The sequence below is a fragment of the Mastomys coucha genome, unplaced genomic scaffold, assembly GCF_008632895.1.
Source record: "Mastomys coucha isolate ucsf_1 unplaced genomic scaffold, UCSF_Mcou_1 pScaffold5, whole genome shotgun sequence".
Taxonomy (NCBI): Eukaryota; Metazoa; Chordata; class Mammalia; order Rodentia; family Muridae; genus Mastomys; species Mastomys coucha.
In genome coordinates, this window is record NW_022196911.1 from 64,325,504 (window position 1) to 64,344,324 (window position 18,821).

The 18,821-nt window shown below is 53.2% G+C and overlaps 1 protein-coding gene and 2 non-coding genes across 5 annotated transcripts; all 3 read left to right on the forward strand.

The window, feature by feature from the left end:
- The first annotated feature begins 1,458 nt into the window (after positions 1 to 1,458).
- Per1 (period circadian regulator 1) lies at positions 1,459 to 16,089 on the forward strand. Of its 3 annotated transcripts, XM_031352159.1 has the most exons (23): positions 5,112 to 5,238; positions 6,747 to 7,153; positions 7,310 to 7,408; positions 7,502 to 7,656; positions 7,753 to 7,874; positions 7,966 to 8,167; positions 8,277 to 8,328; positions 8,453 to 8,595; positions 8,956 to 9,034; positions 9,110 to 9,216; positions 9,349 to 9,502; positions 9,598 to 9,706; positions 9,794 to 9,925; positions 10,091 to 10,196; positions 10,298 to 10,469; positions 10,556 to 10,686; positions 10,912 to 11,091; positions 11,679 to 11,918; positions 12,753 to 13,363; positions 13,694 to 13,880; positions 14,050 to 14,239; positions 14,550 to 14,700; positions 15,219 to 16,089. In XM_031352159.1, the coding sequence occupies exons 2-23, from the start codon at positions 6,879 to 6,881 to the stop codon at positions 15,516 to 15,518; spliced, it is 3,897 nt and encodes a 1,298-aa protein (XP_031208019.1). In that variant the 5' UTR covers positions 5,112 to 5,238; positions 6,747 to 6,878; the 3' UTR covers positions 15,519 to 16,089. The 3 variants fall into 3 exon arrangements, with proteins under 3 accessions (XP_031208018.1, XP_031208017.1, XP_031208019.1); XM_031352158.1 differs by lacking the exons at positions 5,112 to 5,238; positions 15,219 to 16,089 and adding an exon at positions 1,459 to 1,575 and having other exon boundaries at positions 14,550 to 15,024; XM_031352157.1 differs by lacking the exon at positions 15,219 to 16,089 and having other exon boundaries at positions 5,111 to 5,238; positions 14,550 to 15,024.
- Positions 16,090 to 16,583: 494 nt separating this feature from the next.
- Trnat-agu lies at positions 16,584 to 16,657 on the forward strand. The gene has a single exon. It is a non-coding gene; the product is annotated as a tRNA-Thr (tRNA).
- Positions 16,658 to 17,093: 436 nt separating this feature from the next.
- On the forward strand, positions 17,094 to 17,175 carry Trnas-cga. Its single transcript has one exon. It is a non-coding gene; the product is annotated as a tRNA-Ser (tRNA).
- The last annotated feature ends 1,646 nt before the right edge of the window (positions 17,176 to 18,821 follow it).

The window sequence follows — 18,821 nt, forward strand, 5'->3', positions numbered from 1 at the left end:
CTTTTTGTTTTGTTTTGTTTTGAGATAGAATCTCATTATGTAGCACTGGTTGTCCCGGAACTCACTGTGTAGATCAGGCTTCCAATACACACTTGACTACCTATTGAGTGCTGGAATTAAAGGTGTGCATCATCACATATAGCCAAGAAATAAGGACTTAGAGGGCTGGGGGCAGGGAGATGGTGGTGCATACTTCTAAGCCCAGTACTTAGGAGGTAGTGGCATATGGATCTCTGTGAGTTCAAGGCTAGCCTGGTCTACAAAGAGTCCGGGACAGCCAGGGCTATGTTACACAACAAAATCTTGTCTTGGAAAAAACAAACAAACAAACATTAGAGGTACTTTTAAAGATAGATTTTCAGAGTTGAGCACTAGGGAGGCAGAGGCACACAAATCGGCAGTCTCCAGGTTTAGGGGGTGCTAGGTCTGCAGAGTGAGTTCCAGGACAGCCAGACTGACACATAGAAACCTGTCTGGAACACCCCCCCCCTCCCAAAAAAAGGGTGTGTGCGTTATTTTTAGGCCTATCCATTGGAGATTATTTCAGAGGTTCTAAAGTGCTGAGGTGTCTTTCAGTCTATCCTAACTTCTACCTTTATGGAAAGTTTAAATAAGGCTTTTTGCATTTAATTTTTGGAATTACTTCTAGGTTTAATGTTTCTATAGACCCTATGATACCAAGCTACCTTTATGGTGTCAGAGACCTGGGTTCAGATTTTAGCTCTTTTATCAAGATGCATAATTTAATTCCCGACAGATTATGTAACTTCTGGATCTCAGTCTCTTGTGAGGTTATGGGTAGTGAGCCTGCCTTCTTGGGAGTCTGCAAGAAACAGCTGGCCAGTCAGGCCCATAGAAAATAAATAGGAGGCAACTGCCATTTCACCGTTATTGTCATGCAATCTAGTGATATCTTCAGTGTAGTGCTCAGATTTTTAAGTTTGGGGATCATTAGAGACACAAAGCTCGGGCACCAGGAGCCTCTGGTAATGCCAGAGTCTCTACACAGTATGCTCACTACGCCATAGCATGTCAGATCTACGCCTGCGTACAAGTCGCTCTGCACGCCTGCGCAGACTCCGCAGTCTTGGGTAATTGTCGTCAAGGAAAATCCCCAGCTTCTGGGTAAACAAGTTGCCGCGTGAGCAGGCCTGCACGTGTTCCCTACATCTCTGAGCCCTCTCAGCCTATGAGAAAGTTTTTAGGGCAGGGCTGGCATTTGCGTCATCGATTTAGGCAGGGCGGGGTTGTCTCTCCAGCCAATAAAAACGTTGGGAGTGGGTGGGGGTGTGGTTTCCGGTCAGATGTCCAATCAACGCGCTGGGGCGCCCCCTCCCTCACGTGGCTCTATCACTACCGGTTGTCATATTGTCCAATGGGACAATGAGTGAGGTCTGAAATGCCAATGGTTGCTTTGCAAGGGTTTGCCTGCTGCACGCGGAGCGGGGCATGGGTTGGCGTCTCTGAGCCAATAAGCTAGGGAGGCGTGACAGAACCGGCGGTGGGAGGACCTGAAGGAGCCTGTGGAGGAGCCCCAGTAGTGAAGAAATTTGGATTCTACGTGCGCTCGGAACTGTGAGTAGCCCCTTTACTCCGGGGCTGTCGAACTTGTTTTTTCGGGGTGGTGCGCTCGGCCAAAAGGGGTGTCAGTGGCGTGGTGTGTGTGGGGGAATCATGCAAATACGTGTTAGCTGCAGAACAAATGCCTAATGGTTGTGGAGAAAGGGACCACAAACTCAACTGTAGGGGGACTTGAGAGTTAGCAGCATCAGATCTCTCACCACTCTCACGTCCCTGGACACTCATGTCTAGCGTAGGGTGCTCAGAAGCCCTTAGCCATCTGAGGGAGCCGAAGTGCCTGCGATACGACCGCTGAGAGCTGGCTGTGGTTTGGGTAGGCTCCCTACACACTTGGAAGATCTTGAAGCCGGAGAAAGGCCCTCGTAGGGCGCTGGAACGTAGCACGGTGGTCTGAGAAAGGCTGGTGTGTTGATTTGACCGAAAGGCTGTCTCATCACGACTATAGATAGTAGTATGTGGCTTCAGGGACATGCTTGGAAATAGGAATGGGCTAGTACTTTGTTGGATTCTGAAAGGGAGGATAGGGTAGAGAGTTTCTGTACACCGTTTTGTCCACTCTTATTAAGCTGCTAGAGGTGAGGAGTTACCAAAAGACTGCCCTGGTGTCTAGAGAGTCGGTCATGGGGTGAGGTAGGAGAGGGAGGAAGTGAACTCCTAGTAAAGCGCTGTGCCTGGAGGCTTCTCGAATGATCTCAGGGCTTTTGAGCATAGAAATGAACCATGGTGGTTGCATGGAGCACCAACAATGCCTGAGATCGGGCTGAGGGGTGGGGTGGGGAGGAGGAGAAGGAATTGGATACAGCCTGTGTTCAAGGCACCAAGCTTAGAAACAGGGGAGTACTTCCCCCACAGCCCTGGTTTGATGGTGCTGGAGTGCAGTGTAGAGGTTTGGTAGCACTTCACAAGGTCCCTAAGGGTAACAAGCTAGTAGGACAAGCCATCATTAGGGTTTGAACCTTGGGCTCCATCATTAGGAAGCTGAGAACATGTTTATGAAGCAAACAAGGCAAGTTTAGTAACTACCTACTAAGTCTTAGTTTTTCCTCATGAAATCAGGGTGATATTTACCTTCAGTTATTTCGGAGCTTACATAAGAACAATATGTGTAAAGTTTTCAACACAGCGATTGGGTCATTTACAAACACAAACTATACGGTAACAAAACAATAGCGCGATAGAGTTAGGAATTTATGTGCATGCTGTGGCTGAGAGCAACCCTCATCTTCTGTTTTTCTGCAAGTTTTGATGACTCCTCTTTTCCCTCTTCCTGATTTTTTTTTTTTTTTTTGTCTTCGGGCACCAGCCCAAATTCCATCATTCCTCCCCTGTGTTCCTTTCCCAAGATCTGGGCCCCAGGCTGAGGCTACTTGCTGTGTCCCAGTTTGACTTCATCTTAAATCCATTCTCCCCGACCCCCCTCCCACCTATTCTGTGCTGTAATAGTAACTAGAAATTCTGCCTCTGAAGGGGGCCCCTGGGAAGGAGCAAAGGTGCGCTCTCTCTCAGAGCCTGGGCCTCCAATTTACCCGCCCTAGCTCTTTGGTACCTGGCCAGCAACTGTGTACAGTTTGGCGAAGGGGAAGAGCCAATACCAAGAGCTTTAGGAACCAGCTGAGGGGAGGGCAAAAGCAAGTCCCGAAAAGAGAACCAGGTTTTGGGGAGGGAGACGGGGACCCCTTCGTCTTAACCGTCTCTCCAGGAATCCTTGGCTTTTGTACAGGACCGCTGTCGTTGGGTTGGGGGAGGCGCCAAGGCTGAGTGCATGTCCTGGGCCATCGGCCAAGAGAACACGATGTTCCCTAGTGCGCTGGCCGCCGCCCTCTGGGGCTGGCTGCCTCCCAAACCGCTGCCTCTCCAGCCTCCCTGCCCCACATTCCCCGGCTGCCTCGCCCCGCCTCCTGCCTCCGCTTTGACGTCACCTCTCTTTCCCGCCCCCTCTTCTCCATTGACGGCAGCAGAGCCTGGTTACTGTGGGGCACTGTGAGCCCGGACAACCTGGGCCTTGGGATCAGGTGTAGGCTGTTTGGAGTGCTGAAACCTTTTGTCTGTGCAAATGACAGATACGGAAGTGGGCGAGCAATGGCTGTTTGGGTCACACCTAAATCCTTGAGAGCTGTGGAAAGAAAGGGGTCTGAAAAAAAAAGGAGAGCACAGAGCCACAACACAGTACGAAGGGGCAGGAGAGCAGCATCATTTTCAGGAAGAGGAAGCTGAGAATTCAGACTCCCGTGTCTTTTGTTTTCTGTGTTTTCCTGCTTCTGTTTTTCTGGGTTATTTTATAACACTTCTGTGTCCCAGCTTTTCTATAGAACCCTGCCTCTCCGCCTCCTCCAAGGGAAACACCATTGTTAAGGAAAGCTTTAGACACGTGACACCGAGGGGCGTGCACTTACAGCTGATTATGTCAGCAGCTGCGTGGTGGCCTCTTCACTTGGCCACCTCCGTTTCCAGGGAAGCCTGAGAACTACTCAGCTCAGGTCTAGGAAAGGAGGCTGTGTCACTGCAGCTCTCCGGGACCCAGACTGGCATGTTGTCCCCTCCAAAATCAAATCCCTATTCTCTTTTTATGAATCAGCGCTCTACTTTTCTTTTTAAAAAGGTAGTATGTTGCCTCCTCTCCTCCTGAGGCTCCCTCTCCCCTACCTATCCTTAATAGAAACAAAGCCAGCCTGTTTACTGAGGATCCACTGTGTGTCAAGTCCTGACGCGGACACTCAGTAAACGAGACAGATGAGCTTGCTGGGCTCGTGAACCTTGGCTTTCTTTTTCTAAGTAGCAGGACTAAAAAGCCCTCACCACCCCTCCTTTTTCTACCTAGGGCAGCAAATGGCCTCTCTGCTGCCCCCCTTTGTAGTCCTGGCTTCCTGGCCCCCACTTTTGGGGCAGCCCTAAATGTGGGTGGCTGCATCCTCTGCAGAGGCAGCACTAGTCACCAAGTAGGCTGCCTGGAGACCTTTTCTCTGATTGGCTATGGGAGCACCTGCTTTTGTTTCCTTTCACAGTAGCCATTGGCTCTCGCTGTCCTTTCCGTTGTCTGTATCCTTCCATCACCCACTCACCCCTTAACGACACGTGGACCCTCAAGTGCCTTTCTCTCAGGATCTGAAGGGTCAGAGGAAAGGGTTGGACTCCTTATGACAAGGCTGGGGAGAGACCAGGGAATGTCAGTCTAGGTTTTTCTCTCCCCCACTTCCCTTGGGTAGCAGACATTTCATTCAACTGGCACCAGGACAGGTGCCTTATTCTGCAAGGCTGGTCAGTTTAGGAAGTAGGTGTCTCTTGAGCACCCCCTGTGGCCCAGGCATCCCCCCTGAGAAGGGGTAGTTTCCCTCCCTCACTTCCTTTCATTATTGACTGTGTGAGACATCCTGAGCACATTGGCTGACTGAGCGGTGTCTGAGGCCCTTCAGCCCAGCACCAGCACCCAAGTCCACGTGCAAGGATGTGTGTGACACAGCCCTGACCTCAGTCGGGGCCAGTAGCCAATCAGATGCCAGGAAGAGATCCTTAGCCAACCGGGGGCGGGGCCTGCGGCTCTTTGGGCAGAAGGCCAATGAGGGGCAGGGCCTGGCATTATGCAACCCGCCTCCCAGCCTCGCGGAGCTTCTGGGTTGCGGGCCGAAACGGCAGGCGGCTGGAGGGCGCTCGAACGGCCAGGTAGGGATCCCTGCTGCAACCCTAGGGTTAGTCTTTGTCCCGGAGATTGGACGCCGCTACTTACAACGTGATGGGTCACTTTCAGCTCTCAGAGAGCAAAACAGTAATCCGCCTTTCCTGTCACTGTCCACCACTTCCCCGCCCCTGGGGCCCTAGGTGTTCAACTCAACCCTTCGCGGGTTGTCTGCGTTTGTTATTCGTTCACCAAACCTCCTGCTCTGCTCCTCCAGGGCAGCCATCCTGAACCTGAGACCTTTAGCAAATGCGACCCCCTTACCCATTTTTCAACACTCGGGAGTCCATGGGTTTGCCCTAGCCCAAAGACCCCTTCAGGCTTTTGTGCTCCGTGTCTTCCTCCCTCCAATTCCTGGCCTCATGCCGGTCGTGATGTCAGCCGCTTCAGGCTGGAACATCCTGTTCCCAGCGCTAGTTCTTGCTGTTGGCCACAGCCTTCCTTCCCTTTTCTCCTGGCGCTCTGAAAATACTTGGGATGGGGGTGTGGTTAGTCAGGGAGTAGAGGAAAAACTATACGTTGGTTGTTGTGTGTCCCTTATCTAAGACATTGATGTGGTGGTAGGGTTAACTAGAAAAATAAGGGAACGAAGGAAGATGCCTGGGCCCTTGCCTATTGCAGGTGGTTAACTCCAGTCCTGGTGTTTGGTAGTGGGCAGGGGCCCGAGAAAGAAAAGCAGTGTCTTGATCAGAATAATGTTCAAGGCAAGAGCGAGAATTGGGGGCGTTTCCACGAAGAGCAGAGGCCAGATATTTCTCTGTGGGGAAGCTAGGACTTGCTCCTGGAGTACCTCTAGTTTTTCATTCTTCACATGGCTCCTAGGCTCTCTGGGCCCTGGGAATTTGTTACGGTGGGTGACCTTCTTTCCCGCGCTGCCCTGAACCTTGTTAGCCAGTATGAGGGTGTGTTGGCCAGTATAGGACTGAGTCGGTTTCCCACTTCCACGACGATAGGGGTTGGGGGAGGGGTCGTTCCTGCCCTCCTGTGGTCCCTCCAGCAACCGCTGAGCTCAGCGGCTGACGTCGGTTTCCCTGGCAACCGCGGCTGTGGCGGAAGCGCGTGGTGGGGCCAGGCACATCGGTGCGCATGTGCAGCGGGGGTGGCACCGCCCCCGGATAAAATTAGCCCGGAAGCCTAAATATAGGAGGCGATCAGCTCACCCCCTGCTCTGAGGCCTCAGAGTCCCAGACCAAGTGGGGACCTGATGAGAATTTGGGCATAGGAAACCTGTGAGCGTTGACTCCTAGCTACTGTTCTAGTCGATTGTTCAGGCTGTACTCACTCCACACTGGCAAAGGATGTAGGAGATGGCCTAAAGAGAGCTACCTGCCTACCTGTGGTATCCTTAGGGGGAATAGGAAACAGAACATATTTCTATTGCAAGCCCCAGGCCCGAGTCACAACAGTGAGGGACAGGCAGAGGAAGGACTGGCAGATGCTGTGGGGTCAATAGCTCAGCTATTGCTAAACATTCCTTCTTGGTTTCTTTTTCTAGGTGCCGTGATTAAATTAGTCAGCCCTCAGAGACAGGCGTCCTCCTCCTTTATCCAGGCCTCAAAAGCCCCTTTGTGCACCCGTGGTGGCCTCTTCACCTTCTCTGTTTTGTCCTCCACTGCATGGCCCAGACATGAGCGGTCCCCTAGAAGGGGCTGATGGGGGAGGAGACCCCAGGCCCGGAGAACCTTTTTGTCCTGGAGGCGTCCCATCCCCTGGGGCCCCGCAGCACCGGCCTTGTCCAGGCCCCAGCCTGGCTGATGACACTGATGCAAACAGCAATGGATCAAGTGGCAATGAATCCAATGGACACGAGTCCAGGGGTGCATCTCAGCGGAGTTCGCACAGTTCCTCTTCTGGCAATGGCAAGGACTCAGCTCTGTTGGAGACCACTGAGAGCAGCAAGAGGTGTGTGTGTGTGTGTGTGTGTGTGTGTGTGTGTGCGCGCGCATGCGCACGTTCGCATGCGTGTGTGTGTGTGTGTGTGTGTGTGTGTGTGTATATATGATAGCACGATGCTGTTGACCATGTGGCCCTCACCTTAGCGTGTTACTTCTTTTCTAGTACAAACTCTCAGAGCCCATCCCCACCCAGCAGCTCCATTGCCTATAGCCTCCTGAGTGCAAGCTCAGAGCAGGACAACCCGTCTACCAGTGGCTGCAGGTGTGTGGGGTGAGGGCTGAGGGAGATGCCTGCAGGTTGAGGCCAGACTTTGGGACTAATGTCTTTACCCCTTTGTTCCTGTGGGTCTTGCAGCAGTGAACAGTCAGCTCGAGCCAGGACCCAGAAAGAACTCATGACCGCACTTCGGGAGCTCAAACTTCGACTGCCGCCAGAGCGTCGGGGCAAGGGCCGCTCTGGGACCCTGGCCACACTCCAGTATGCTCTAGCCTGTGTCAAGCAGGTGCAGGGTGAGTGGGGCTTCCTGGAAGGGTTTAGCCAGGGCTGGGACTACTGTAGGGGCCTTTCTCCTTACTGAATATGGCTCGGGTTCCCTTCTCCTACAGCTAACCAGGACTATTACCAGCAGTGGTGCCTGGAGGAGGGTGAGCCTTGTGCCATGGACATGTCTACCTACACCCTGGAGGAGCTGGAGCATATCACATCCGAGTACACACTTCGAAACCAGGTCAGTTACAGCTTGGGTCCTCAGTTCTAACACCCCCTCATTCCCATTCCTACAGCTCCTAAGTCTTCTCTCAATCTTGGTCCCATTCTAGGATACCTTCTCTGTGGCTGTGTCCTTCCTGACAGGCCGGATTGTCTATATTTCGGAGCAGGCAGGTGTCCTGCTGCGTTGCAAACGGGATGTGTTTCGGGGTGCCCGCTTCTCAGAGCTCCTAGCTCCCCAGGATGTGGGTGTCTTCTATGGCTCTACTACACCATCTCGACTGCCCACCTGGGGCACTGGCACCTCCGCAGGTATGGTGCCCTTGTTCTGTGGAGAGGACTGAAAACTTTTATGTTGTGGGTTCTTTTTGGCCCAGGACAGAGATGGTGCTCTGCTCACATCCGTTCCCTTCTGTTCCAGGTTCAGGCCTCAAGGACTTCACCCAGGAAAAGTCTGTCTTCTGCCGAATCAGGTAAGGAAGGGGAGTAGGAGCGGGCCTCTCTCTACTCATCCCTGTTATCTGTAATGTGGTCTGTGAGAAGGGGGTGGGGCAGCGGTCCCCTGGAAACCTCTAATATTCGTCTCTCCCTTGCCAGAGGAGGTCCTGACCGGGATCCAGGGCCTCGGTACCAGCCATTCCGCCTAACCCCATATGTGACCAAGATTCGGGTCTCAGATGGGGCCCCTGCACAGCCATGCTGCCTACTCATTGCAGAGCGCATCCACTCTGGTTATGAAGGTGGATAGGCTAGGGCCCGGGCCTGGGGGGTGATGGGAGGAAGGGTTTCCTCTAGAATGAGGGTGAAGGTCAAGATGAGAATATGGGAAGCGCTGAGTCCTTAGGGTTAGAAAAGTATTATAAGGCAGAGGGTTCAGACCCCACTTGGAGGTAGGGTTGGATGAGGTCCTTGAGCTGGGACAAGTGAGAAAGTGATTCTCAGTGCCATTTCTGGTGTGAGTCAACAGATGACTCAGACCCTGTGGGCCATAAAGCCAGGTCTGACTTGGGAGGAAGATGCCAGGCAACCAGACTCTAGGCAGAGAGGAGGGCTGAGGAGCTGGACCAGTGTGGATGAAACCCATGTGTTCTATGCTGCAGCTCCCCGGATCCCTCCCGACAAGAGGATCTTCACCACACGACACACACCAAGCTGCCTCTTCCAGGATGTAGATGAAAGGTAAGGTAGAGGCTTGGATAAGGGTAGGTAGCCAGGACCAACCAAGGCCAAGATCTGACACTTCTCCCATTGCAGGGCTGCCCCGCTACTGGGTTACCTACCCCAGGATCTCCTGGGGGCTCCTGTACTTCTCTTTCTACATCCTGAGGATCGACCCCTCATGCTGGCCATCCATAAGAAGAGTGAGTTCTCTTTGTCCTGTTCTCTGTCCCTGCCTGTCCCCAGGGCTTCGTAACTGTTGCGATGGTGTCTCTTTCTCTGCTTTATTCAGCTGTCCCATCCACTGACATCTACTTTCTTTCCTGTGCCCACAGTTCTGCAGCTGGCAGGCCAGCCCTTTGACCACTCCCCTATTCGCTTTTGTGCTCGGAATGGGGAGTATGTCACCATGGACACCAGCTGGGCCGGCTTCGTGCACCCCTGGAGCCGCAAGGTGGCTTTCGTGTTGGGCCGCCATAAAGTACGCACGTAAGTGACCATGTCTCTGAGCTGGTGTTGGGGATGGGGCAGTATGAATATGGCAGGGCTAGGGAAAGAACTGAACTCCCTTTACAACCCTTCAGGGCGCCCCTGAATGAGGATGTCTTCACTCCCCCAGCCCCCAGCCCAGCTCCGTCCCTGGACTCTGATATCCAAGAGCTCTCGGAGCAGATCCATCGATTGCTGCTGCAGGTGAGAGTTGAGGAGGGCTCAAGAATGAAGTGGTCACTCAGGAAGAGGCTATAGAAACTAACTAATCCATCCTTCTCCTTGCTGTAGCCTGTGCACAGCTCCAGCCCCACAGGGCTCTGTGGAGTTGGCCCTCTGATGTCCCCTGGTCCTCTACATAGCCCTGGCTCCTCCAGTGATAGCAATGGGGTTGATGCTGAGGGGCCTGGGCCTCCTGCTCCAGTGAGTAACGAGCTTCCACAGCACCTTTCCCATTGTCCATTCTATTTTGAGTTATCATTGCCAGTCCCTCATGCTATCCCACCTAGGCTCCTTGGTCTTCTTACTGACACCTGGGCTCCTGGCACTGGCTACCCCAATGCTGCCCAGTGCTCTGCTGTCCCACAGGTGACTTTCCAGCAGATCTGTAAGGACGTGCATCTGGTAAAGCACCAGGGACAACAGCTCTTCATTGAGTCCCGGGCCAAGCCTACGCCCCGACCCCGCCTCCTTGGTGAGTAGGTACCGCCATAGGCCAAGAATGAGGAGTAAGGCTTGAGGTTCTCCTGGCCTTCATTCCCAACCCATTTACTCTTTCTTTTCCTTTTACCCCAGCTACAGGTACATTCAAAGCCAAAGTCCTTCCCTGCCAGTCCCCAAACCCCGAACTGGAGGTGGCCCCTGCTCCTGACCAAGCCTCGTTAGCATTGGCCCCTGAGGAGCCAGAGAGGAAAGAAGCCTCTGGCTGCTCCTACCAGCAGATCAACTGCCTGGACAGCATCCTCAGGTAAGGCCTGCCAGTCACCTTCTCCCTTGGCCCTGCTTTGCCTGCCCCAGGCCCTGCCTTAAACCCTTTGCTCCATCCATCCCCAGGTATTTGGAGAGCTGCAACATTCCCAGCACAACTAAGCGTAAATGTGCCTCCTCCTCTTCCTACACTGCCTCTTCAGCCTCTGATGATGACAAGCAGAGGGCAGGTCCAGTTCCTGTGGGGGCCAAGAAAGGTAAAGAAGACCCGATGCATGCCTGCTCCCATTGCCCTGTCCCAGCCTGTCCCAGGCCTTTACACTTCTGCCTTAGGGCTCCCCCTGCTCTTCCCTGCCCTCCTTTCCTGCCTCCTGATCTCCAGGTTCCTCCCTTCAGCCAACCCTTCCCCACTCCTCCCTGGGATTCCCTCTCCTGACCTTCCAAGGGACAGGGGTGGTAACCAGTGCCATCTCTCCGCACAGATCCGTCGTCAGCAGTGCTGTCTGGGGAGGGGGCAACTCCTCGGAAGGAGCCAGTGGTGGGAGGCACCCTGAGCCCGCTCGCCCTGGCCAATAAGGCAGAGAGCGTGGTGTCCGTCACCAGTCAGTGTAGCTTCAGCTCCACCATCGTCCATGTGGGAGACAAGAAGCCCCCGGAGTCGGGTATGGGCGTGGAGTGAGGGGGGTAGTGACTGGGCCCCATTTAATCCCTCAGCCAGAGCTCTTTCCTGCCTACCTTTCTCCCCCTCCCCCAATGGAGAGAAGGAGGCTACCTTCTTAGCTTGGGGGTTCTGCTGCTCCTGACTGTCCACCTCGCTGACCTCTGCTCCTTGCCCCTCCCCCATTCTCCTTCCTCTATTCTTAACTGTCAGTTGAAACATAAAAGTCGGGTTAAGGGGAGGAGGTTCAGCCCTAAGATGCTGACCACAGATGGTCTAAAGCAGGGAAGACTGAGGACTCTTCAGGGTCTTTAGGTAGACCTTAAAAATATGTAAAAAGCAAGATGTGGGAAGGCTTCTCTTGTAAAGAAGAGGTTTTACCCCAGGGGTTGGGGCAGGGTCTTGGCCATGGGGGGAGACCGAGTATCCTCTTGTCTCCCGGGATAATTCTGCATGGAAAGAAGAGTCTGTCTTCCTGTTGGGAAGGAAGCAGGCTTGAGGTCCGGGGTCCGAGGTCTTGGTGGCTGGGCTGTAGGAAAGGGAGGCTGTGTGTGGCTGTGGTGACCTTTCCTTCATCTCATCCCTTCTCAGATATCATCATGATGGAAGACGTGCCTGGCCTGGCCCCTGGCCCAGCCCCGAGTCCAGCCCCAAGCCCCACAGTAGCCCCTGACCCAGCCCCAGCCCCAGATGCTTATCGCCCGGTGGGTCTGACCAAGGCTGTGCTGTCCCTGCACACACAGAAGGAAGAACAAGCCTTCCTTAGCCGCTTCAGAGATCTTGGCAGGCTTCGTGGACTTGACACCTCTTCTGTGGCCCCCTCAGCCCCTGGTGAGCGAGGTAGCCACTTGGGGCTTCCTTGAGCTGCTGTGTGTGCATGCAGCCAGCTGCTGGGGGTGTAAAGTGATCGTGAGGGAAGATGTGTCTGCTCTGGGACCCAGTTGATGCTGCCTTCACCATCAGGACCATGTTCAGTTAGATTTCTAAATAGCATCTCCCTCTTAGGCCAGGGCTCCAAGCTGAGGAGGGAAGCCTGGGATCTGGCACTGAGACAAGCAGGCAGAAGTGCCTGGTTCCTGATAAGCTACTCCAGTTCTAGCCTGGAAACAAGGAAAAAGTGTGCCCACATAGGACTTAGCATCACTGACTGTGGGCCAGTCTTGGCTGGAGTTGGACTTTAAGGGCAGTTGGGAAACAGCCCCTTAGGTACCTTCAGGAGACCTTTGCAGATGGCTATGGGACTGAGGCCCGGGCTGTTCTGCCCACTGCATCGTTCCTTTGTGAGTTAGGCAGAGCACAGTTTCAACTGGCAGGACAAGTATCCAGGCTGGCACGGCCTGAGGGATCTTGGCAGATGGACTGAAGTCACCTGCCTATTCATCCGTGGACCCACTCTGCCTCCTCTTCTCTGCCAGTGTGCCTCTGTTTTGCACACCCCCAGCTTGACCACCGTGTAACCTTGCCCTTCTCTGGCTCTTTTCACAATAAACCCCCGTGTCCCCTGGCTCCTGTGATTCTTCCCTGAACCTTCCCTACTTCCTACCTTCTGTCTGTCTGTTGCATGCAGCAGGCTGAGCAGCTTTCTCGGCCTGGCCCTTTACCTGTCCTCTGTTTCAGGGCAGTAGAGGTGGCAGGCTCCTTGTTAACCCTGGTCTTTCCCCACAGGCTGCCACCATGGTCCCATTCCCCCTGGTCGCCGACACCACTGCCGATCTAAAGCAAAGCGTTCTCGCCACCACCAGACCCCCCGGCCTGAAACTCCCTGCTATGTCTCCCATTCTTCACCTGTGCCCTCTTCTGGACCCTGGCCACCCCCACCATCCACTACCCCTTTCCCAGCAGTAGTCCAGCCCTACCCACTCCCAGTATTCTCCCCTCGAGGAGGACCCCAGCCGCTTCCCCCTGCCCCCACATCTGTGTCCCCTGCTACCTTCCCTTCTCCCTTAGTGACCCCAATGGTGGCCTTGGTGCTCCCTAACTATTTATTCCCTACCCCCACTAGTTATCCATATGGGGTGTCCCAGGCTCCTGTTGAGGGGCCACCTACGCCTGCCTCCCACTCGCCTTCTCCATCCCTGCCCCCACCACCTCTGAGCCCCCCTCACCGCCCAGACTCCCCACTGTTCAACTCAAGATGCAGCTCCCCACTCCAGCTCAATCTGCTACAGCTTGAGGAGTCCCCCCGCACTGAGGGGGGCGCTGCTGCAGGAGGCCCTGGAAGCAGTGCTGGGCCCCTGCCTCCCAATGAGGAGTCTGCTGAGCCAGAGGCCAGACTGGTGAGCAACACTTCCCTCTACCCCTCTTCTGCCTGGGCTGGTTCTCCGCTTCCTGGAGTTGGCATGGGTGGGAGATCCAACGGTCATTTCCAAATGAGGCAGAAACCAACTGCCTCCCCTAGGAAGAGACAGTTCTGTCTGACAGGTGGCGAGGACATCCCGCTAGACATCTGTATACACTCTGAGAGTGTATCTGCCAGTTGGAAAGGGGCCAGCATTATGTTCCCTACTGTCAGCTCTCCTCTCTCAGCCTGGCCCTGGGTCATGTCCGGTTGGGTATGCCTCCTTTGGTTCTCCTCATGCCTTCCTGTCCCCTCCAATACCCTCTAGGTGGAGGTTACAGAGTCGTCCAATCAGGATGCACTCTCAGGCTCCAGCGACCTGCTGGAGCTGCTGCTACAGGAAGACTCTCGCTCAGGCACAGGCTCCGCAGCCTCGGGCTCCCTGGGCTCTGGCATGGGCTCCGGGTCTGGCTCAGGATCCCACGAAGGGGGAAGCACCTCAGCCAGCATTACTCGTGAGTAGTGCTGTCTAGTATTTCCCAGAGACAGGGAGGCAGGAAGCCACATCCCAGATTGGCCAGTGGGTTAGACACATGGCCTGAGAGGGTGGCCTGGTGAAGCCTCTCAGGGTGAATGAATGTGTCAGCCAGCCGGGCTCCATTGGCCGTCTCCACCCTTCCACAGGCAGCAGTCAGAGCAGCCATACAAGCAAGTACTTCGGCAGCATCGATTCTTCAGAGGCTGAAGCTGGGGCTGCTCAGGCCAGGACTGAGCCTGGGGACCAGGTCATTAAGTATGTGCTCCAGGATCCCATCTGGCTGCTCATGGCCAATGCTGACCAGCATGTCATGATGACATACCAGGTGCCGTCCAGGTGAGTTGTCGAGGCTTCGTCTTCTACTTTTTCAGGGAAGTAGAGAGGCTAAGCTGACCTGCACTGCCCAGATAACTTGAAGTTCTGCCCTCTGGGGCCGAGTCTTGTCTGGAGGTGCCCGATGTGGCATAAGCCTCCATTCCTTGGGGCCTTATCAGTACTTCTCAAGTTGAGGGTTTCTTCAACTTGGTGTAGAGAGCTTCCTTGTATTCAAAGAAGGCACAGAAGACAGCAGGCTCAGGAATTGTGGTTGAAGAGATGCCAACCCATGTCTTGACTGCTGATCCTAGCCTCTACCTTCCTCATCTAGGGATGCAGCCTCTGTGCTGAAGCAAGACCGGGAGAGGCTCCGGGCCATGCAGAGACAGCAGCCACGGTTCTCAGAGGACCAGCGGCGCGAGCTGGGTGCCGTGCACTCCTGGGTCCGGAAGGGCCAGCTGCCTCGGGCCCTTGATGTGACGGTGAGAGAAGTCTGGGAAGCCAGGAAGAGACTAGGCTGGAAGATGCTGAGCTCACGTTCAAGGGATAGAGGACTAATGTCTGCTATCAGTGTCTTTGGATCATTAATTCTGAAGGAAGCTAATTCCAAAAGCCTGCTGCTGGGTTATATAATATTAAACCACATCACCTCACGAGTTTTTTTACAGGACTTCATACCACCCCATAGTAGGATCTCAGCAGAGTCTGCATATATGTACATACACCACATGTGTGCCTGGTGTCTATTGAGGTCTGAAGAAGGCAATCTGGAACTAGAGTTGCATAGTTGAGCCACCATGCGGGTGGGTTTTGAGATCTGAAGCTGGGCTCTCCAGTCCCCTCAGTAGAGGATTTTCCTATCTTGTTAGACTGTGTACATGTGTGGATTGCTTTCTTGGGAGTGTATTTTGGGACTCACTGTTAGGTTAAGGTTGGGATGCTGGGCTAGCAAGTTCCCTGTGAGGATACTACATAACTGATCCTCCCTTCTCCCCCCAAGGCTTGTGTGGACTGTGGTAGCAGCGTTCAAGATCCTGGCCACACTGATGACCCGCTCTTCTCAGAACTGGATGGATTGGGGCTGGAGCCCATGGAAGAGGGCGGAGGGGGCGAAGGGGGCGGTGGGAGCGAAGGGGGCGGTGGGGGTGGAGGTGAACAGGGTGGCGGGGATGGTGAAGAGACCCAGACCCAAACTGGGGCTAAGGGTTCAAGCTCTCAGGACTCTGCCATGGAGGAAGAAGAACAAGGTGGGAGCTCATGCAGTCCAGCTTTACCTGCAGAAGAAAATGGCACCAGCTAGACTCCATTTTGGGGCTACTTAACAGCAGTCTAATGAGAGGCTTCCTTTCAACCATGTTGGGGTTCTTAGAACTCAAGATACAGCCGGACCAACCAATAGGAAACGACCCCAGCTTCTCCCAACAGGGGGCAGGACCCCATTACCAGCCCAAGACTCAGGAGCTGCCTCTAGCCGCTTAGCTCAGTTTGGAGGCGTGTCCGCTCCCATTCTGCTGAGGAGACAGAAGGTTCTTTGGTTGCTGACCAGCTGCTGAAGTGGTCTCTCCAAATCCCAGCTGAGCCCGAGTCCCAGTCGCAGGGTTGGGGCTGCACTTATTTATTGGGGGAGACAGCTCACTCTCCCACCTCACCCCAAGATGGGAGGAGGGGAGCCTGGGATCTGTGTAGGATCCAGGTCCGTGAACCCCTAGCTGCTCCAGGGTGGGGGAGGTTGGTGGACCATGGAGTCCCTGGTGCTGCCCCTCAGGTGGGACCCAGGTGTTCTCAGCTCTACCCTCTACCAATGACATTTGTGTTTTTGATATTGTGTATGTTATTTTTTTTTAATACAAAATGAAAAACCAAAAACCCAAGACTTTGTGAAATGAAGTTGGGTGTTTGGGTGATGGGAGGAGTGGCCCTGTCACTACCAAGGGTTGCCATGTAAGTGGGTGGATGAACGTTATTCGTTTTTTCCTCCACATTCCTGTAGCCAAGGACTTCGTAAATTCTTACACTTAACACAACTACGGTCCCTACCATTACCTTAGCTTGGTTATCTTGACAAGCAAAGGGACAATGTGGCTAAGGTCTTGGGAAGCCCCAGTCCTAGGTACGGTGGCAGAAACAAGTGGAAGCACTTAGAATTCATGGGCGACTTGTAAAGCTTTATGTTAACACGCCCGAAATAGCTGGTCAGTTCACTTGGTTAAGACACCAGTCCTGGAACGTAAAACTTAGAAGAAGGGAGCTTGGGTGGGTTGTCCAGTTCGGACAGTTGGTCAAAATACATGACACCCTCTTTCTTGCCACATGCTACCTGCCTCTAACAGCTGATCTATTTAAAAGTGTACAATACATTCTAGTTGGCGCCGTGGCTTAGCTGGTTAAAGCGCCTGTCTAGTAAACAGGAGATCCTGGGTTCGAATCCCAGCGGTGCCTGATTTGTATAGGAGGTGGTATATTATTGCCGGATTGATGCTGAAGGAGATTGCTGCTGCCTTTGTTAGACCGTAAATATACTCTTAATGCCACCTTTCCGTGCACTTTTAAGAGTATTCAGAGGCAAGCCTCTGATTCTTGAGACCCAGCTGCTCAACTCTTAAGAACGATCGTCTTACGGGGGTGTACCAGTTTTATTGGAGTTTCACTGTGGCTCCTTGAGAAGAGATCCCTGGGAAGACGTTGCTGCTTAAGACAAGGCCTGGACCTGGCACTCTAGTCGTAGCGCACGCGCATAGCTGCTTTAAAAAAGAAAGAAAAAAACAAAAGAAAAAAAACAAAAACCAAAACCAAAAGCAAAAGCAAGCTGCGAAATCAGCAGGGGTCGAGGGCCTTGATAGCCAGCTATAGCTCCACAGGCCAAGGGCCGCACGCGGCTGTGATGGCCGAGTGGTTAAGGCGTTGGACTCGAAATCCAATGGGGTCTCCCCGCGCAGGTTCGAATCCTGCTCACAGCGCTAGTAGTTTTGGTGTTAGGCTTTATTACTGTTCCGATTAGCGGGAAGTAGTTTATTTCGTTTTCTAGTTCTTTGGACAAGCTCCCACTGGCATTTAGTCACCCGGGACCGTCTCGGTAGCGCCTCGGCACAACTACTATGAACTTGTAAAAGACGCTTCAATTTCAATTCCTTACTCCGTCAGTTCACGAAGATTACCGGCTCCACTTGGAATCGCTCATACCTTTTTGCTGCTTTCCAACTATATCACCCGAAACCACGAATCACCCATTCACCTTGCTCTCTACTGTTTTTTATTTTCGAGATTTGTGATTTGATTACATTCCTTCAAAACTTCCCATACACTCCTCCCAGCTCTCCTTCAAATTTATGGCCTTATTTTTTCTAATTGTTATTGCATGCATATAAGTATATGTATATACATACATATTACCAAATATAACCTGTTCAGTCTGTATAACGCTACCTGTATGTGTATTTTCAGGGCTGAGTGTTTGGCACTGGAAAAACAGCCCGCATAGCGTTTCCTGGTGCGGGCAGGCGCACCGCTGGGCCACCTCCCTCCCTCCGGCTTTCTTCAGTTGCCTACAGCTCTTTGTGTGGGGCTGAGGCTCCGCTTTTCACTGGGAAAATGGTTTTCCCCAGACTCCACAATTCCAGTAGTTCACCGACACCACTCTTCCTTACTCTAATTACTGCAGAAGAGCACTCCCAGGGAACTATGCCTTCCCACTCTCCCTGCCAACCCCCCTCACTAGCCCCCACCAACCCCCTACTCCCCACCCCTGCCATATCTAGATTTTCCACCTCTCTGGCACACATTGCTCTGGTTTCCACATCATCCAAGTTTTTCTTTCTACTGTATTGATCCCATCAGCTTCCAGAAGTGGTGATTTCATTCAGAACAACAAAGATATCTGTTGTGTGTCCTTGGAACTCTCATATGTAAGGCAACTTAATCCCCAGATGTGTAATCTGATGGGAGGTTAGGCCTTTGGGACATTATTTGAACTAGAGGATGTCACATGAGTGGATTCCTCATGACGACGATATCTCTATAAGAAGCAACTCCAGTAAGCTTGCTTATTCTGCTGCCCCATAATTCCTTCTACCAAATTCTGATGCAACAAGAAAACTCTCCCCAGATATGCTGGCACCATGATCTCAGGCTTCCCAGCTTCCAGAGTGATGAGCTAAATAGGCCTCTATTCTTTCCCAATTACTCAGAATATAGCATTGTTGTAAGCCAACTGGAGAAAAGGCCAGCAAACAGAGGAAGATGCTGCCTGGACCCTGTGCTTCTCCAGTCAACATTCCGCATGCTTCTGTACAGCAGGAAGACATCACTGTCCCTGCCTTCCTCTACCCCTTTGGACCCCCTCCAGCCTCGCTTGCTTTATTAAGGCTAGCAAATAACTATCACACTGCTAAATGAACAGCAGTCAGATGCTCGCCCTTAGAAACAGCCTCTTTACTTGCCTTCCACCCTCCAAGAGAGTCTTGCTGCCTTGTTAGCAGCTCACTCACAGACTCATCTGGACTTCCATGTTAGAAGAGCCACAAAGCTCACTCTTCCTGGTCCTCCTCCTCCTCCTCCTCCTCCTCCTCCTTCTCCTCCTCCTCTCCCCCTCCTCCCCCTCTTCCTC